The 17,819-nt window shown below is 44.2% G+C and overlaps 1 protein-coding gene across 1 annotated transcript in view; it reads left to right on the top strand.

The window, feature by feature from the left end:
- The first annotated feature begins 16,405 nt into the window (after positions 1–16,405).
- NFE2L3 (NFE2 like bZIP transcription factor 3) overlaps positions 16,406–17,819 on the top strand; it is a 35,801-nt gene continuing 34,387 nt past the window's right edge. Inside the window, exon 1 of the mRNA XM_068550014.1 lies at positions 16,406–16,981. Coding sequence (XP_068406115.1) covers positions 16,406–16,981 — 576 coding nt within the window. The remainder of the gene's footprint in view (positions 16,982–17,819) is intronic.

Below are 17,819 nucleotides of genomic sequence, written 5' to 3' on the forward strand. Positions count from 1 at the left end.
TACAAGCCTACCTCAGGAAACAAGAAAAATCTAAATAAACAATCTAACCTTACACCTGAAGGAACTACAGAAAGAAGAACAAACAAAACCCAAAGTTAGCAGAAGGAAAGAAATCATAAAGATCAGAGCAGAAATAAATGAAATAGAAACCAAGAAAACAATAGCAAAGATCAATAAAACTAAAAGCTGGTTCTTTGAGAAGATAAACAAAATTAATAAACCATTAGCCAGACTCATCAAGAAAAAGAGGGAGACGACTCAAATCAATAAAATTAGAAATGAAAAAGGAGAAGTTACAACAGACACCACAGAAATACAAAGCATCCTAAGAGACTACTACAAGCAACTTTATGCCAATAAAATGGACAACCTGGAAGAAATGGACAAATTCTTAGGTGTAACCTTCCAGGACTGAATCAGGAAGAAATAGAAAATATGAACAGACCAATCACAAGTTATGAAATTGAAACCGTGATCAAAAATCTTTCAACAAACAAAAGTCCAGGACCAGATGGCTTCACGGGTGAATTCTCTCAAACATTTAGAGAAGAGCTAACACCCATCCTTCTCAAACTCTTCCAAAAAATTGCGGAGGAAGGAACACTCCCAAACTCATCCTATGAGGCCACCATCACCCTGATACCAAAACCAGACAAAGATACTACGAAAAAAGAAAATTACCAACCAATATCACTGATGAATACAAATGCAAAAATCCTCAACAAAATACTAGCAAACAGAATCCAACAACACATTACAAGGATCATACAGGATGATCAAGTGGGATTTATCCCAGGGATGCAAGGATTCTTCAGTATATGCAAATCAATCAATGTGATACACCATATTAACAAATTGAAGAATAAAAACCATATGATCATCTCAATTGATGCAGAAAAAGCTTTTGACAAAATTCAACACCCATTTCTGATAAAAACTCTCCAGAAAGTGGGCATAGAGGGAACCTACCTCAACATAATAAAGGCCATATACGACAAACCCACAGCAAACATCATTCTCAATGGTGAAAAACTGAAACCATTTCCTCTAAGATTAGGAAAAAGACAAGGATGTCCACTCTCACCACTATTATTCAACATAGTTTTGGAAGTCTTAGCCACGGCAATCAGAGAAGAAAAAGAAATAAAAGGAATACAAATTGGAAAAGAAGAAGTAAAACTGTCACTGTTTGCAGACGACATGATACTATACATAGAGAATCCTAAAGATGCCACCAGAAAACTACTAGAGCTAATCAATGAATCTGGTAAAGTTGTAGGATACAAAATGAATGCACAGAAATCTCTTGCATTCCTATACACTAATGATGAAAAATCTGAAAGAGAAATTATGGAAACACTCCCATTTACCATTGCAACAAAAAGAATAAAATATCTAGGAATAAACCTACCTAGGGAGACAAAAGACCTGTATGCAGAAAACTATAAGACACTGATGAAAGAAATTAAAGATGATACTAACAGATGGAGAGATATACCATGTTCTTGGATTGGAAGATATACCATGTTCTTGGATTGGAAGAATCAATATTGTGAAAATGACTATACTACCCAAAGCAATCTACAGATTCAATGCAATCCCTATCAAATTACCAATGGCATTTTTTACAGAACTAGATCAAAAGATGTTAAAATTTGTATGGAGACCCAAAAGACCCGGAATAGCCAAAGCAGTCTTGAGGGAAGAAAACGGAGCTGGAGGAATCAGACTCCCTGACTTCAGACTATACTACAAAGCTACAGTAATCAAGACAATATGGTACTGGCACAAAAACAGAAATATAGATCAATGGAACAAGATAGAAAGCCCAGAGATAAACCCACGCACCTATGGTCAACTAATCTATGACAAAGGAGGCAAGGGTATACAATGGAGAAAAGACAGTCTCTTCAATAAGTGGTGCTAGGAAAACTGGACAGCTGCATGTAAAAGAATGAAATTAGAACACTCCCTAACACCATACACAAAAATAAACTCAAAATGGATTAGAGACCTAAATGTAAGACTGGACACTATAAAACTCTTAGAGGAAAACATAGGAAGAACACTCTGTGACATAAATCACAGCAAGATCTTTTTTGATCCACCTCCTAGAGTAATGGAAATAAAACCAAAAATAAACAAATGGGACCTAATGAAACTTCAAAGCTTTTGCACAGCAAAGGAAACCATAAACAAGACAAAAAGACAGCCCTCAGAATGGGAGAAAATATTTGCAAACGAATCAACGGACAAAGGATTAATCTCCAAAGTATATAAACAGCTCATGCAGCTCAATATTAAAAAAACAAACAACCCAATCCAAAAATGGGCAGAAGATCTAAATAGACATTTCTTCCAAGTAGACATACAGATGCCCAGGAAGCACATGAAAAGATGCTCAACATCACTAATTATTAGAGAAATGCAAATCAAAACTACAGTGAGGTATCACTTCACACCAGTTAGAATGGGCTTCATCAGAAAATCTACAAACAACAAATGCTGGAGAGGGTGTGGAGAAAAGGGAACCCTCTTGCACTGTTGGTGGGAATGTAAATTAATACAGCCATTATGGAGAACAGTATGGAGGTTCCTTAAAAAACTAAAAATAGAATTACCATATGATCCAGCAATCCCACTTCTGGGCATTTATCCAGAGAAAATCATAATTGAAAAAGACACATGCACCCCAATGTTCACTGCAGCTCTATTTACAATAGCCAGGACATGGAAGCAACCTAAATGCCCATCAATAGACGAATGGATAAAGAAGTGGTACATATATACAATGGACTATTACTCAGCCATAAAAAGGAACGAAATTGGGTCATTTTTTGAGATGTGGATGGATCTAGAGACTGTCATACAGAGAGAAGTAAGTCAGAAAGAGAAAAACAAATATTGTATATTATTGCATATATGTGGAACCTAGAAAAATGGTACATAGATGAACCAGTTTGCAGGGCAGAAATTGAGACACAGATGTAGAGAACAAACATATGGACACCAAGGGGGGAAAGCGGCAGGGGTGGGGGTGGTGATGTGATGAATTGGGTGACTGGGATTGACATGTATACACTGATGTGTATAAAATGGATGACTAATAACAACCTGCTGTATTAAAAAAAAAAAAGGTACTAATAGGGAAGGACTCTAAGACACATCAATAAGTGAGAAAAATAAGGTGTAGAATGGAGAGTTATAATATGCTGCATTTGCATAAAAAATAAGAATTATTTTTCTTTTTGAAAAAAAAAAAGAATCTGCCTGCTAATGCAGGGGACACGGGTTCAATCCCTGGTCCGGGAAGATCCCACATGCCGCGGAGCAACTAAGCCCGTGGGCCACAACTACTGAGCCTGTGCTCTAGAGCCCACAAGCCACAACCACTGAGCCCACATGCCACAACTACTGTAGCCCACACCCCTAGAGCCCATGCTCCGCAAGAAGAGAAGCCACTGCAATGAGAAGCCCACGCACTGCCACGAAGAGTGGCCCCGACTCACCGCAACTAGAGAAAGCCCATGCGCAGCAACAAAGACCCAACGCAGCCAAAAATAAATTAATTAATTAATTAATTTTAAAATAGAAAAAAAGAAGATAAATTGCCAAGCAGCAAATGAAAAGAACCTAGTCTTGGACATGAGGAAATTTTCTTATCATCAATCCTCTTTGTAAATGTAGGATGTTAAAACTGGACCTAAAGTTTGTAAGATCAAGATTTTTCTATATTAATGAGGTTTTTTCTTCCAGTTTTATTGAGATATAAGTGACATACAGCACTTATACAGATAAGCTTAAGATACATAGCATAATGATTTGATTTACTTACATGGTGAAGTGATTATCACAATATGTTTAGTAAACATCTCATATGGATACAAAGTTAAAGAAATAGAAAAAATTTTTTTCCTTGTGATGAGAACTCTTAGGCTTTACTCTCTTAACAACTTTCATCTATAACACACAGCAGTGCTCATTATATTGATCATGTGGTATATTACATCCCTGGTGCTTATTTATCTTATAACTGGAAGTTTGTACCTTTTGACCATCTTCCTCCAATTCCTCCTCCCCTCACCCCTGGCCACTGGTAACCGCAAATCTGATCTGTCAGATCAGGACTTTTATCCTTTGTGCCATATTTTAGACTAAAAATGATCATTCTCATAACGCAGAGTGGAGGTTAGTTACCTTTAGAGTCAAGAAAAGTAAAAACAAAAGCTAGAATTTTCAGTACTTACTGTGCACAGTGTTTGAAGTGTCTTACATGTTTTAATTTCTTGTTCACAATCTTCTGCTGGCTTCCCATCCCACTCAGAGTAAAATACAGAATCTTCACCATGCTATGATGTCCAGCGTGAGCTGGCACCGGATACTGCTCTCCCTTCTACTGCATGGCCTCCCCTTATTCCTTGAACACAGTTGGTGCTCTTCTGCCCCAGGGCCTTTGAACTTGCTATTCTCACTCGCTGGGTTATGCTTTTCCCCACTGAACTGCGTGGTGCTCTCCCTCACCCCATGCAGGTCAGACTTTCCATGTCTCCCTCCTTATGTAACACGGGTGTGTGCACCATACACCCACCATCAGTCTCCTCCCCTTCAACCCTTTTTCCCTGCTTTATTTATTTATTTTTCTTAGCATGTATCACCCTCTGATAAATTATTTATTGTCTGTCTGCCCCCAGTGGATTACAGACTCCATTAAACCTGGGGCTTTGTTTTATTCACAGAAACATGTTCTCAGAACAATGCCTGACGCATAATAATATTCACTGAGTATTTAATGAATGAATGCATAAATTTAGTCCATATAAAAAGCCGTTAGAGAAACGTACCCATGTATCTTTGGGGGCTGAAATATATGTTTCCATAGTGGCCAAGACCCTCCGGTTTAGCTGGATCTAGTTAACCTGGGCCAAGATGTCCAGGATGCAGAGCAGTGTGGGAAGATCTGCCTTCCTGGTTCATTCCAGCCTACAGCAGGGACAGCTAGAGGAGGTGGCCTACAGCCCTCTTGAGGCTGGGATGACTGCTCTTTTCCTGAGAAGAATGAGATTAGGTGAAGGTCCCACTGAGGGCTGGCGGCATCTGCTGGAAATAAACTTGGAAGAAGTGACATAGCTGGATAAAGTGGGGAATCATAAGAATGTTATGGAATGTTCGAGGTTCCCAAATGAATGTGTTCTCAGGGGAGAGCTGACAGTAAACAGATGGACTGAAATTCTAAGTGGCAAACATCCCACTGAGCCGTACTCTGGAGGAGGAGGGCTGGGCCCTGAAAGCCGTCGAATGTATTTTGAAGAATTTCACTCCGACCTGAGATGATCTCTTCAATTATTCTTCAGGTTGCTGTTCAAAGGAATCTGGGTTTTCTCCAAAGGAAGCCAGGTGACCAGGTTTCCTTTGGAACCCAAGTCAGGCAACTAACCATACGTCAGAAGCTGGACTCTGTGTCTTATGCCTCCACCCTAAAACTGCAACAGAACTGAGCTTCCATATGTTGTAGAAGAAAGTAGGGAGCTTATCTGCTTAAGAAACAGCACAGTTGAAATAATGAAACTCTGAGAAGGAAGCTGTGTCTCATCTTACCAGCTGCTTACTTCCTGAAAAGCTGTACAAGAAAATAACATGTTCATGATGGGAATGTTTAAATCAGCTAGGTGATCCTGCTGATTAAAAGATTCCTATGGGAAATATTTTGGTAAAGTAAATAATCCTTAGTTTATAGATTCAAAAATGAAACACATTTCTAAACTTCCCATTTTCACACAGCAAAGTCTCTCTTTACATCAGCCTGTTTCACCTCTGAAAGCCACCTTGCTGAATTTCAGTATCAGTTATGCCAAATAACCATCTCTTGGCTGTGAAAGGATTTTCCTGCAGCCTCTCAAAGACAAGGACAGATGGCATTCCATTGGGGGTAGTCCCAGCTCTTTGTTTTAGCAAATATTGACACTAATGTAGGAAACAGATCCAGATACTGTTTCTTCCTAACTCATTCTGGCAGTCCTGAAGGTTTGGAGATAGGTATTGCAACGGAATTGGGAAAGTGCACTTACCACTGAATTAAGAAAGACATACATCAGGATGAGTCATGTTCATGGTTAATTGATGCTTGTAAGAGTCACAAAGTAGTAAATAACACACTGTGATCACAAAGCACTTTCAAACAGAAATAAGACAGAAAGGGAGAAAGGAGGCAACTGAAGGAAAATGCGCTCCAAAAAAATTCCAATTACTGTATGAAACTCTTTTTTTTAAGATCCTTTCTAATCTAGATGTTAGTAACAGCAAGGTTATGATAGTTATATTCAGAAAATTAGGGAATATTTACTGTAACTCAAAATTAGGATATACTGATGAAAAGGACTGAAAGTCATCATACATGGTCCTTTCTGGAGAGTAACTGGCAGACTATATCTAACTACTCCAAAAGTTTATATTCTTTCACTCAAAAATTTTGGGGAATTTATGCTATATAAATAATCAGATATGTGCCCAAAATTATGTCTAAAAGAAGTTTATTGTAAAGTTGTTTATAATAGTGAAAATATATGAAAACGACCTAAACATTTATCAGTAGTAAACTCTTTAACTAAATCAAGGCACATCTGTGTTCTGGGATATTTTGCAGCTTATAAAGATGACAATGTGGAACTATATTTGCTTATAGTGGTTTTTAAAAAGCAGTTACAAAAACAATTTGTTACAAAGACAAATTATTTTTATAAAAATTGTTACATAACTTACATATGGTATTATATAAATTATAAAAATTATTTTTATAAAAATAGTATAAATACAGGTGTGTATACTACGTTAGAAAAGTAGTTATCTTGAGTGGGGAAATTCTAGGTGATTTCAAGTTCCTATTTCCTTTCTCTCTCATCTGTTGGTGTTGTTTTACAAGGAGCACATATTACTTCTATCATCAGGAGGAAAACTGAAAATTATTTCAAGTTTGTAGGAAGGAAGTCACAGATAAGTTTTTATCAACTTCTCTTACAAAAGCCCGACGAAGTGTTTTGCTGGGGTCTCCCAGCAGGTGAGAGGTGGGGGACAGGACAAGAGTCAGTGCAGATGGAGCCTTGAAGGTAAGACACAAGGACGAGGCCCAGGGTTCAGGTGGTTTCCAAGACGAGCCACCCACCCATCTGCCCTTCCCTGAACAGGCCTCCTGAGTGCTAATGTCGTAACTCCTGTTTCAGCGACGCTCCTTCCTCTATCCTGCCTCTGAGGTTGCCATGAACATGGCAGTACCCAGAGTATCCCAGTCTTTACGCAGGGACAAAAATCGTTCTTCTAGACTAACAAGAACAAAACAAAAAGAGAAGGAAGATTGTAAAATATGTGTATTACATTCCTAGAAATTCCATAACAAATTACCACACAAAAACTTGGTGGCTTAAAACAACAGAAATGTGTTCTCTCACAGTTCCAGGGACCAGAAAGTCTGAAATCAAACTGCAGGCAGGGCTGTGCTCCCTCTGAAAGCTCAAGGGGAGAATCCTTCCTGGCTTCTTCCAGCTTCTGGTGGCTTGTTCAGCATTAATTCCAATCTCTGCCTCTGTCTTCACATCACCTCCTTCTCTGTAGGTGTGTGTGTCCTTGTCTTTCTCTTAAAAGGACACTTGCATTGGATTCAGGGCTCATCCTAATTCAGTATGATGTCACCTCAATCCTTACCTTAGTTACATCTGCAAAGACCCTATTTCCAAAAAAGGTCACAGTCTGAGGTTTGGTGTGGTGACGTGAAATCAGGGGGGGGTCTATCCAACTCACTACAGTATCATAGACAACATTTGGTCAGCAAGCAGAAACTATGACTAGTATATACCTTTTCAAAAGGTGGGTGAAGGCAGGCAGAGGTTGGCAGGGGCTCAGAAGCAGATCTAGATGGCCCAGGAAGCCCTGCCTTCTGTTCTTGTATCAATAGTTTGGCAATCAGAAAGCTGCTGCTGAGTTAAGTTCAGATAGAGATTCCAGAATTCAGGAAGATAAAACTAGGAATTAGAGAAAACCAGCAGGGACAAAGAAACAGTTAGGCAGGAATTGGTTAATGATGTGAATTAGTAAAGAGAACATTATAGCTGCTATCAAAAATACAAATATGCTTAAGGGAGATGATTAAGCGAATCAGAGAGTTCAGGTGCTAAACTAAACCTCTGTTAGATAATTTTAAAAAACCGTCAACCTTATTAAATAATGATCAGGGTCACTGGCCTCAAAACGAGTTTCTTATAGCAAAGGAGCAATACATCAGTCCTCTGTAAACTGCACTTATATTAATTCTCAATGGTGGTTGCTTGGGTTTTCTGCTTTGTGAATGATCAGTGACTTTCCCCACAACCCAACTTATGTGCTGCTTCCCTATCATCAAATAGTGTAAAGTTGGAGAGTGAAGATCAATGGGAGTGTTAGACTTTCAAAATGTCATCAGACAGGGGCATGTGCAAAAAAAGTGAGGAAGATGCATCACAAAGATGCAAACTTGTCAGAGAGAGATGCCTTTCAGATTCTTCTTCTAGTTGGAGATGGTTAAGAGTGGAGTGTATTGTCTTTTGCTTTCTTTTCTAAAGTTGTGTGGTGGTGCTTTAGGTCTGATAGCCTCATAGTTAAGTGAGAACACAGACCTGGTAGTAATTTTTATTTTTCAGGTTTTAAAACTTTTTATTTGCCTATTTTAAAAAATTGTGCATTCCAATAATTAAAATCATTTGAACAACAACAACAAATGGCACTCTGATTAAACTGCATGTTACAGCCCGCAGGACACCGTGGACCAGCTTGCTCTTTACCCTAGATTTCACTGTCGTCCCAGCCTCCTCCTTCACCAACATGCAAGTTCTTTTCCTTCCCTGCCAGCCAGACAGGCGGGCAGATGGGAGAGGCAGGCGCGGCCTTTGTTGTTAGTAGTTCTCCATTCTTTGATGTGAAAAGGGGCAGCACAGTCATTTAAACTTGATCCAACCTCTTTGCATCTTACAAAGTTAAACAGCTAAAAGAAGTAAAATAAGGAGGCAATGCTTGTGGAATGTACAGTGCGTATTGGCAGTGCACGCCTCATTTATGACTCACCTGCTTGCTTCTCCTGTTCAATCGTTTCTTTTGAAGGCAGTGGATTTTTCTCTTGCGTTTCTGTTTTCTTCAACTTTGACTTATTGAATTTATCAATCTCACCAATATCGGGTTTGTCAGACACGGTTGCAGAGGAAGCAGAGTGAGTTGCGAGCGAGCGAACGTCTGGTCTGCGCAGTGGTCACCGCCGAGTGCCCGAATTTGGTAGTAATCTAACATAAGTCCTCAGTGGTCACCAAGACTTTCAGGGACACTCAAGGTGAGAAGGGAACTTAGAAACCTGTCCAGTTCAAGTTCTGACTGTGCAGGTGAGAGGCGCAGCGTCCAGAGATGTAGGTGCCCTTCCCAAAATGACTTGCTTGGGCCAAGCGGGGATTAGACTGTGGAATCCCAAGCTCTCGCCACGTATGTACCATCAGCTTTGACCATTCTCATCAGGCAGCATTTCTGTTTTCTTTTTAATTTAATTTTATTGAAGTATAGTTGATCTACAATGTTGTGTTAATTTCTGCTGTACAGCAAAGTGATCCGTACATATATATACATTCTTTTTCATATTCTTTTCCATGATGGTTTGTCACAGGATATTGAATGTAGTTCCCTGTGCTATACAGTAGGACCTTGTTGTTTATCCATTCTATATATAATATTGATAGTTTGCATCTGCTAACCCCAAACCCCCTCCCCTTGGCAACCAAAAGTTTGTTCTGTATGTCTGTGAGTCTGTTTCTGTTTCATAGAAAAGTTCATTTGTGTCATATTTTAGGTTCCACATATAAGCAATATCATATAATATTTGTCTTTCTCTGTCTGACTTACTTCACTTAGTATGATAATCTCTAGGTCCCTCCATGTTGTTTCAGTCAGCATTTCTTAAACACTCAGACTGTCAGTGTGAAGTGCTGCTCTACCTTGAACAAGCCATTCTAGTTTTGCATCTGTGTGCTAATTGCCTATGAGTGACTAAAATAATATTTTTAGTCAAAAAGAGCTAGATACCCAGTAGTGCTGAATAAATGGTTTCTGAATGAATAGAATGCAAAATAAGACCAAGGGACAGATGTGCCAAAGACAGGTATCCACCCTTTCCCTTTGGTCTTGGGAGGACAGTTAGGCCCACCTTCCAAGCCTCCGCTGCACTTAGGTGAGGCCACACAGCCAAGTCCTGGCCAATGGCATGTGAGCAGAAGTCGTGGGGGCACTTCTGGGTTTGGCCCATACAGTCCTCCTGTGTTTGCTCCTTTCTCTCTTTCTCCATATGCCAGCTGAATGGAGAGGACGCTGAGGACCCAGAGGAGGACAGAGTCGCATAAGAAAAGGGCCTGTGTCCTCAAGTGACCCCAGAGAGCACAGACTCCCCTTATCCTAAACCCTCTTCTGGACTGTGAAATAAGAAAGTAAACTTTCACTGGGTTAAGCCACTGAGTGTGGGAGTTGTTTATTATAGTGGTTCGCCACCCTGACTAGGTTTGTGGTTAAACGGAACAGGCCCACGATAGCTTAGGGGTCCAGCATTCTGGATGTGATAGACAGGATAAGGGTTGGCAATGGCAGTTCCCCTTTGCTCCCAAATGTCTCTACTGCAGACTTGTGGATTTCTCATTCCCTGCCGACCGGCCTCACTCCAATGTCCCCTAGACCTCTCTTCCTAATTTCCTTTCTGTCCCTGCAATCCCCTTACACACACACACACACACACACGCACACGCACACACACAGCAACTGCAAACTTTGGAACCTTGACCTGAATGTAAGAATTCACACCACAGAGACTAGGTGGGGGGCAGCAAGGCTATTTAGCCTGTGAGTTCCCTGGCACAGGCCTGGCCTTACACATACTTCTCACATGAGGAGTCTTATGCCCCCAGATCAGTGGCATGCATTTCACCCTGTGCATATCCTGCTTCCCTAATAAGACTGTAAGCTCTTGTCTTACATGTCTTTGTATCCCAATGACTGTCACCAAATGGGTACCTGCTTTGTCACTGATGGTAATTGAGGCTGACATGGATCAATAGGAGTCAAAACTGTGCAGGGATCACCAAAGAGCCAAACCACACAGGGTGCTCTAAAAACAGAGATGGTTATTTTTGTGTAAAAGATCAAGAAGGTGGAGCATCGTACAGAGAGACAAAACCAATACTTCATTTCCCCTGAAACTCTGCAGAGAAGATAAACCGTGAGCAGATTTTACACCTTCAAAAGCTGTGGGAAGGGCTTCCCTGGTGGCGCAGTGGTTGGGAATCTGCCTGCCAATGCAGGGGACACGGGTTCGAGCCCTGGTCTGGGAAGATCCCACGTGCCGCGGAGCAACTAGGCCCGTGAGCCACAATTACTGAGCCTGCGCGTCTGGAGCCTGTGCTCTGCAACAAGAGAGGCCGCGATAATGAGAGGCCCACGCACCGCGATGAAGGGTGGCCCCCACTTGCCGCAACTAGAGGAAGCCCTCGCACAGAAACGAAGACCCAACACAGCCATAAAAAAAAAAAAAAAAAAGACAAAACTGTAGTTCCCAGAGGCTCTCATTAAAAAAAAAAAAAAAAAAAAAAAAAGCTCTGGGAAGAATGCAGTGATCGAGGAAGGGCATTCTCTCCTGCAGGAGCAGGAGGTTGAGTCATGAATAAACAAGCCAGACAGCACAGAGGAGGTGTGAACTGCAGTGGAAAGTGGAGAGATTGTGCATTTGAATTCTGACTCTGCCATTTACCACCGACATGTCTGTGGGCACAGGGTATCATGACCCTGAACCTCAGAGTCCTTATCTAGACAATACAAAATGGAGGTAATTTCTACTTCATAGAGTTGCTGTGAGTAGTAAGTGAGATTGTGCCTGGAAAGGTCCCAGCACAGAGCAGGGTTCAGTACATCGCAGCTCCTCCAGTGAATGCCATGTGTGAACATACAGATGGTGATCATCACCATCCCAAAGTCCAGAGCAACATTCAGAAGATTATAGACTAATAAGAGAATGAGGATAAACTCTTCCTCTTCATGAAGTATCAGTTGATTCATCATCACCAAGACTGGTAGATATTAGATCGCAAATTAGGCCATTCATGAACCTATTTTGCAGAAGCCTTTGGCAAAATGTCTCAACAGTTGCACAGTCATTTAAATTCTAGTGACTATGCCTGTTTTGAAACTAGCTATGCTTAATTCTTCCTCCTAGATAATATGACTTATATCTTAATTTATGTCTTCGATTTTTAATACGCTATTAATCCTGGAATTTTTTTTTTTGCTTAACCCTGGAATTTCTACCACGAATTTAAATTTCTTGTAGCTAATATTAGCAGAACCTTTCTAAAAGAAGGATGCCAATATTCGGACCTGTTTTCTTTCTTGCTTATTTTGGATAGATAAAAGGAATTGCCATGGGAGAAGATATTGATACTTGTGCTCGCCTCACACCAGCTGACAGTGCCAATGTTTTAGTGATATCTTTCATGCCGAGTTACAATCTTATATTTATAGGGGTAAGCCAGATTATTGCATGAAGGGCCCAGAATGTACTGCTGTAATGTTACTTCACAGTTATAAATTATTCATGGAGAATATCACTAACCATACTGCACAACTGCAGTTGCATTTTTAGTTTTTCCTTCCACTTGTCTGATGTCCACTTCTGACACAGGTTGTGTTAGTTAACTAAGCCGTGTAACAAATTAACTCCACAACTTAGTGGCTTGAAACAACATTTATTACCTTAGAGTCATTTCTGGGTCAGGAATCCATGTGCAGCTTAGATACATCCTTTGGCTTGGGTCTTTCACAAGGCTGCAATCAAGGAGTTGGCTAGGGCTACCATCATCTCAAACCTCAAGCAGGGAAGGATCTGCTTTAAGCTCGCTCAAATGGCTGTGGCAGGCCTCAGGTTCTCACTGGCTGTTGGCTGAAGACACCAGTGCCTTGCCACATGAGCTTCTATGTAGGGATCCTCACAACATGGCAGCCCCCTCCAAGAGGGAGAGAGCAAGAGATGGAGAGAGAAGGTAGTGCTATGGTCTGAATGCTGGTACCCCCCCAAAATTCATGTGTTGACACCTAACCTCCAAGGTGATGGTATTACAAGGTGGGGCCTTTGGAAGGTGATTAGGTGATGAGTACAGAGCCATCATGAATGGGATAAGTGCCCTTAAGAAAGCAGCTGAGAAAGCTCCCTTGCCCCTTCCGCTCTGTGAGGATACAATCAGAAGCCAGCAGTCTACAACCCAGACAAGGGCTCTCACCAGAACCTAACCGTGCTGGCACCCTGACCTTGGACTTCCAGCCTTCAGAACTATAAGCAATACATTTCTGCTGTTTATAAGCCACCCATTTCTATGGTATTTTGTTATAGCAGCCCGACTAGGATAGTAAGCAAGACAGAAGACACTGAGTCTTTTTGTAACCTAATCTTGGAAATGACATCCCATCGCTTTTGCCATATTCTGTTTGTTAGAAGCAAGTCACCAGGTTCAGCCCACACTCGAGGAAAGGGGAGGACCAGAAGTCATCTTGGAACCTGCCCACCTCACAAGAATGCATTTAAGGCAGTGCTTCTCAAACTAATCCTGCTGAAGGACCAGCTTTTTTTCCCCCATTTGTTATAGGTCAGTACTTCCGTACAATTTTTTAAAAAAATTCATTTCTAGACAAATTAAGTAACGAAAGTACACAAAAGCAAACCCACTGATCATGGCTTGGTTGTTGCAACAATGTCAAATTACTATAAACATTTCTAAACACTCTCAATTCTATTACTCTCCTCATCTGGACCAGAAACAGTTTGTGGACTGATCCCAGTTTTGGACTATCCTTTGAGTAGCACTGATTTAAGGATTTTAATAAACATAGATGACTTTTCAAGACTTTTACAAGGCAGTGGTGGAGGTATTCTAGAAAAGGAAAACAAAAAAGAAACCCCAAACAAAAAAACCCATTCTCACTCCACTCTCTCTGCCTTCCTAAAAATGGGACCTTTTGTTATGTTGAAGGTCAAAGGTGTGTAGGACTGATTATGAGTCTCCTGTTTCATATTTGGCCTCAAGGTCCTTTCTGTGCCCCCTTCTCACCGGTCCATAATCCACGCATTTGAAGTGAGCAGTCTGACAGATACTATGATTATCAGCTCACATTTTAAAGGTGGAGGGTCAGCCTCTTCGCCAACTACATTAGGAAGGAAGTTTGAAGGTCCTTCCTGTTCCTAGTCTATTCGGATCCCTCAAAACGCATCTCAAGTGTAAATGCCTCAATTCAACTCAAAAAAATATGTCTTGAGCTCCGACTGCGTGCGAGGTTCTAGGAGATACCACGTTAAAGAAGGTACCATCTCTGTTCTCACCTGGTTTACGGCACTTCCTGTATAGTCATTTATATCTCCAAAATATTTAGGCATTTGAGAACATTCTTTCCATCCCTAATGAAATCATTTCCTATCCTTCACAGTGTCAGGCAGTTCAGTGGGTCCTCAGTAAAAACTGAGGTAAATATCTGAATTCAGCAGACGTTAACCGAGCCCAGAACCTGAATCCCTGTCCAGGGACTAAATGCTGTGAACAGGGCTACTGTTCCAAATCTCACTAACCCTGCGAGTGTCTCCCTTCCAGCCTCTTCACCACCCCATAAACCCACCCCCAAGGCTTAAAGCAGAAGCGACTTTTAAGAAGTCTGCTTCTGCTCCCCTGGTTCTCACGGGGCAAACTGACATCTGGTGTGAAGTTCTCATTACAGTAGGCCCAAGACAGAGGAGAAAACCAGGTGGAGGAAGGGGCCTTTAAAAACAAGTCTTGCTCAACTTCTTACACAACTGCCAGCCCTCAGGTAGGCATCACCACCTTCTCCCTCTCTGCCCTCTCCACCCCGCCCCGGAAGGAAATGAGAGTTAGTAAAACCTACAATGGCAAGGCCCAGTGCTGGGTACCACGTGGGCACAAAGGTGAGCCACACAGCTTTTTTGCCCTCAAGAAATCATAATGGGCAAATCAGAACAATTTCAACTACAATGCAAAGTGAAAAGTGCCAAGTGTTGCAATGTTGGCATATGGAGAAATCACTGTGGGAGAACAGATGGGGGAAGAGGATCACAAATGGTGAAAATTCAGAGGATGTATCTTTGGGTTAAGCCTTGGAGGATAGGTAATACAAATAATGGGTAACACTCAGAGACTGCTTCCTACCTACCAGGTACTGTGGTTGGTGGTATACACACGGCTCATTTGGGGCTCACAACAGGTGTGCTGAGGGGGTGCTCTTATTAGTCCCATTTCACAGTGAGGAAACTGAGGCACAGAGAGTGACCAATTTGTCCAAGGTTCCAGGCTAGTAAGAAATGGAAGGGGATTTGAAGTCATGCATGATAACTCTTAGCGCTGGTGCTCTTAACCCTCACTTCAGGAGCAAAGGAGACCATGAGGGAAGGCATAGCCTCGTGAAGGGGTAGCCCAGGACACAGGGAAGAGTCTGTGAGGCTGGAGCACAAGGTGGGAGTGGGGGGAGGCGGGAGGGAACAGAGAGCAGTGCTGTTTGATCCTTATGGTAGCAGTGGAATCTATATGTTGAACTCTGGGCTTCACATATAATATTTCCTCTGACTTCACCACATCTATTGGACAGGTACTACTATCCCCATTTTACAGATAAGAGAACTGAGGCACAGAGAAGTAACTTATTCAAGGTCACACGACTGGTAGTGGCGCTGAGATGTGAACCCACTGTGCCAGCTCAGTGTTCTCGTGTGGGTGGAAGCCCTTTGCGTGCTGCCCAGTGCCTCGACTCCCCCCCCTCCCCGCCCCAAGTCTACACATCCTGTCCATTCCCACCCACCTTTACCCCGGACCCCCTACTCCCAACCCGCGCATTCAGCCACAACCGCCCAGCCCACGGCCACAGGGTTGGGAGCCACTTGGCGCCCAGAACAACTTCTGCTCCCAGAAAGCTTTGCGTTCCCCCCGAATAAAGAGCCTTTGAGCCCGGGAGCCCCGCCCCGCGCGGGCCTGGGGCGGCAGTGGGCGCGTCCCCGGCGGCGGCGCCCGCGGCCCGGGGCGGGGCCTGGCTGCAGCGCGGCGCTGCGGGGCAGCGGGGCGGCTAAGCTGGTGATTTCTGCGCGCAGGTGGCTCCTCCTCCGCCTCTCCGGAGCCGCAGGCACCTGGGAGGCTGCGGTGGGACTGTTTTTGTGCCCGGCTCCGGGGGTCCGAGACGGCCGCTGCACGCCCGGGTCCATTGTTTCTGTCTCTTCCGGGCAGGTGCCGGCGGCGCTCAGCGGCCGCACGTGCCCAAGCGGCGGCCGGCGCTCAGGGACCCGCTGGCGCCGGCAGGGGCGTCCCCGGGCGCGCGGCGGGGGATGAAGTACCTGAAGCCGTGGTGGTCGGACGGCGGCAGCCTCCTGCACCTCACCATCCTGCTGAGCTTGGCGGGGCTTCGCCTGGACTTGGACCTGGACCTCTACCTGCTGCTCCCGCCGCGGACCCTGCTCGGAGATGAGCTTCTGCTCCCGAGCGGCCCGACGAGCCCTGGCTACGCGCTCAGCCCCTTCCCGGCCTCGGGAGGGTGGGGGCGCGCCGAGCTCCTGCACCCCAAGGGCCGGGAGCGGGACCCCGTGGCGCCGCCGGAGGGCCAGCTGCTCCGGGAGGTACGCGCGCTGGGGGTCCCCTTCATCCCCTGCACCCGAGTGGACGCGTGGCTGGTGCACAGCGTGGCTGCCGGGGACGCCGACGGGGCCCACGCGCTGCTCGGCGCCGCCGCCGCCTCTTCGGCCGGAGGAGTGGGCGCCGGCGTGAACGGCGTTAGCCAGGCTGCGCCGGGTAGCGGCGGGAATCCCAGAGCGGCTCCGAGTAGCCCCTTGGCCGCCGGGGAGGAGGAGAAGGCTCCCGCGGAACCGACGGCTCAAGTGTCGGACGCCGGCGGACACGCAAGCGAGGTAACAGGAGAGCGGGACGCGAGCGGGGTGCTGGGGGACCTGGCCGGGAGCCCTGGAGGGTAGCGAGGGACCTGGGGGGGCACACCTGCGTTCTTCCACCCTCCGCCCCCGGGGGGTTGCGGGTTTGCGGGCGACTGTGCGCCTCTTTTTTGTGAATCCGAACGAAGCCTCCTAGCGCTGTCGCTGTGGCTCTTAACGCTTTTGGGAATGAAGTGCGTGAAATCATCCGTTAGGTTTTAGAGAACACCTTTCCTGTGTTTGACGGTGATCAAGGGTAGTTCGGGAGTGGAGAGGGGAGACGGTATGCTGGAAATTTTCTGGCCCACTCTCTTCGTTCGGTACCTCGTGTAAGCTGAGATGTCTTTTTCTGGAACCGAAGGAGGCTTTGGCCTCCGGGAGGATGCACGTTTCTCTTAAGAACCACGCACCCGGCCCAACGCGGTGGCCCCCTCTGGATTTTAACCCATTGCAGTTCGTTTTTTGATGCGTCCCTGGATTAAGCAGCTGTGGTCAGTGTCAGCTCCGAGGCTAGCGCACAAACGGACGTGCTCGTACTTAACCATCCCCCACGCCTAACAATCCTCCTCCCCCCGGAACTTGTGTAATCCCTTTTTAGCATAAAGAAAACAGGTACCCTGACAGTCACCTAGTGACTAACAAGTCCCCTTTGGTTTGTAGGTTCAAACCTTTCAGTGTAACTTTCTTTTAAAACAAAGTTCACCGAGATCTGTTGACTGAAGCATCTGGGGCTCCCAATGGCGAGTTGGAGTCTAAAGACGCAGCGCAGCAATTTCCACAAAATGGCCTTATCCAAAGTTCCCTCAAAGGGACCTTTTCA

This window comes from Eschrichtius robustus, chromosome 8, assembly GCF_028021215.1.
Source record: "Eschrichtius robustus isolate mEscRob2 chromosome 8, mEscRob2.pri, whole genome shotgun sequence".
Classification (NCBI taxonomy): domain Eukaryota; kingdom Metazoa; phylum Chordata; class Mammalia; order Artiodactyla; family Eschrichtiidae; genus Eschrichtius; species Eschrichtius robustus.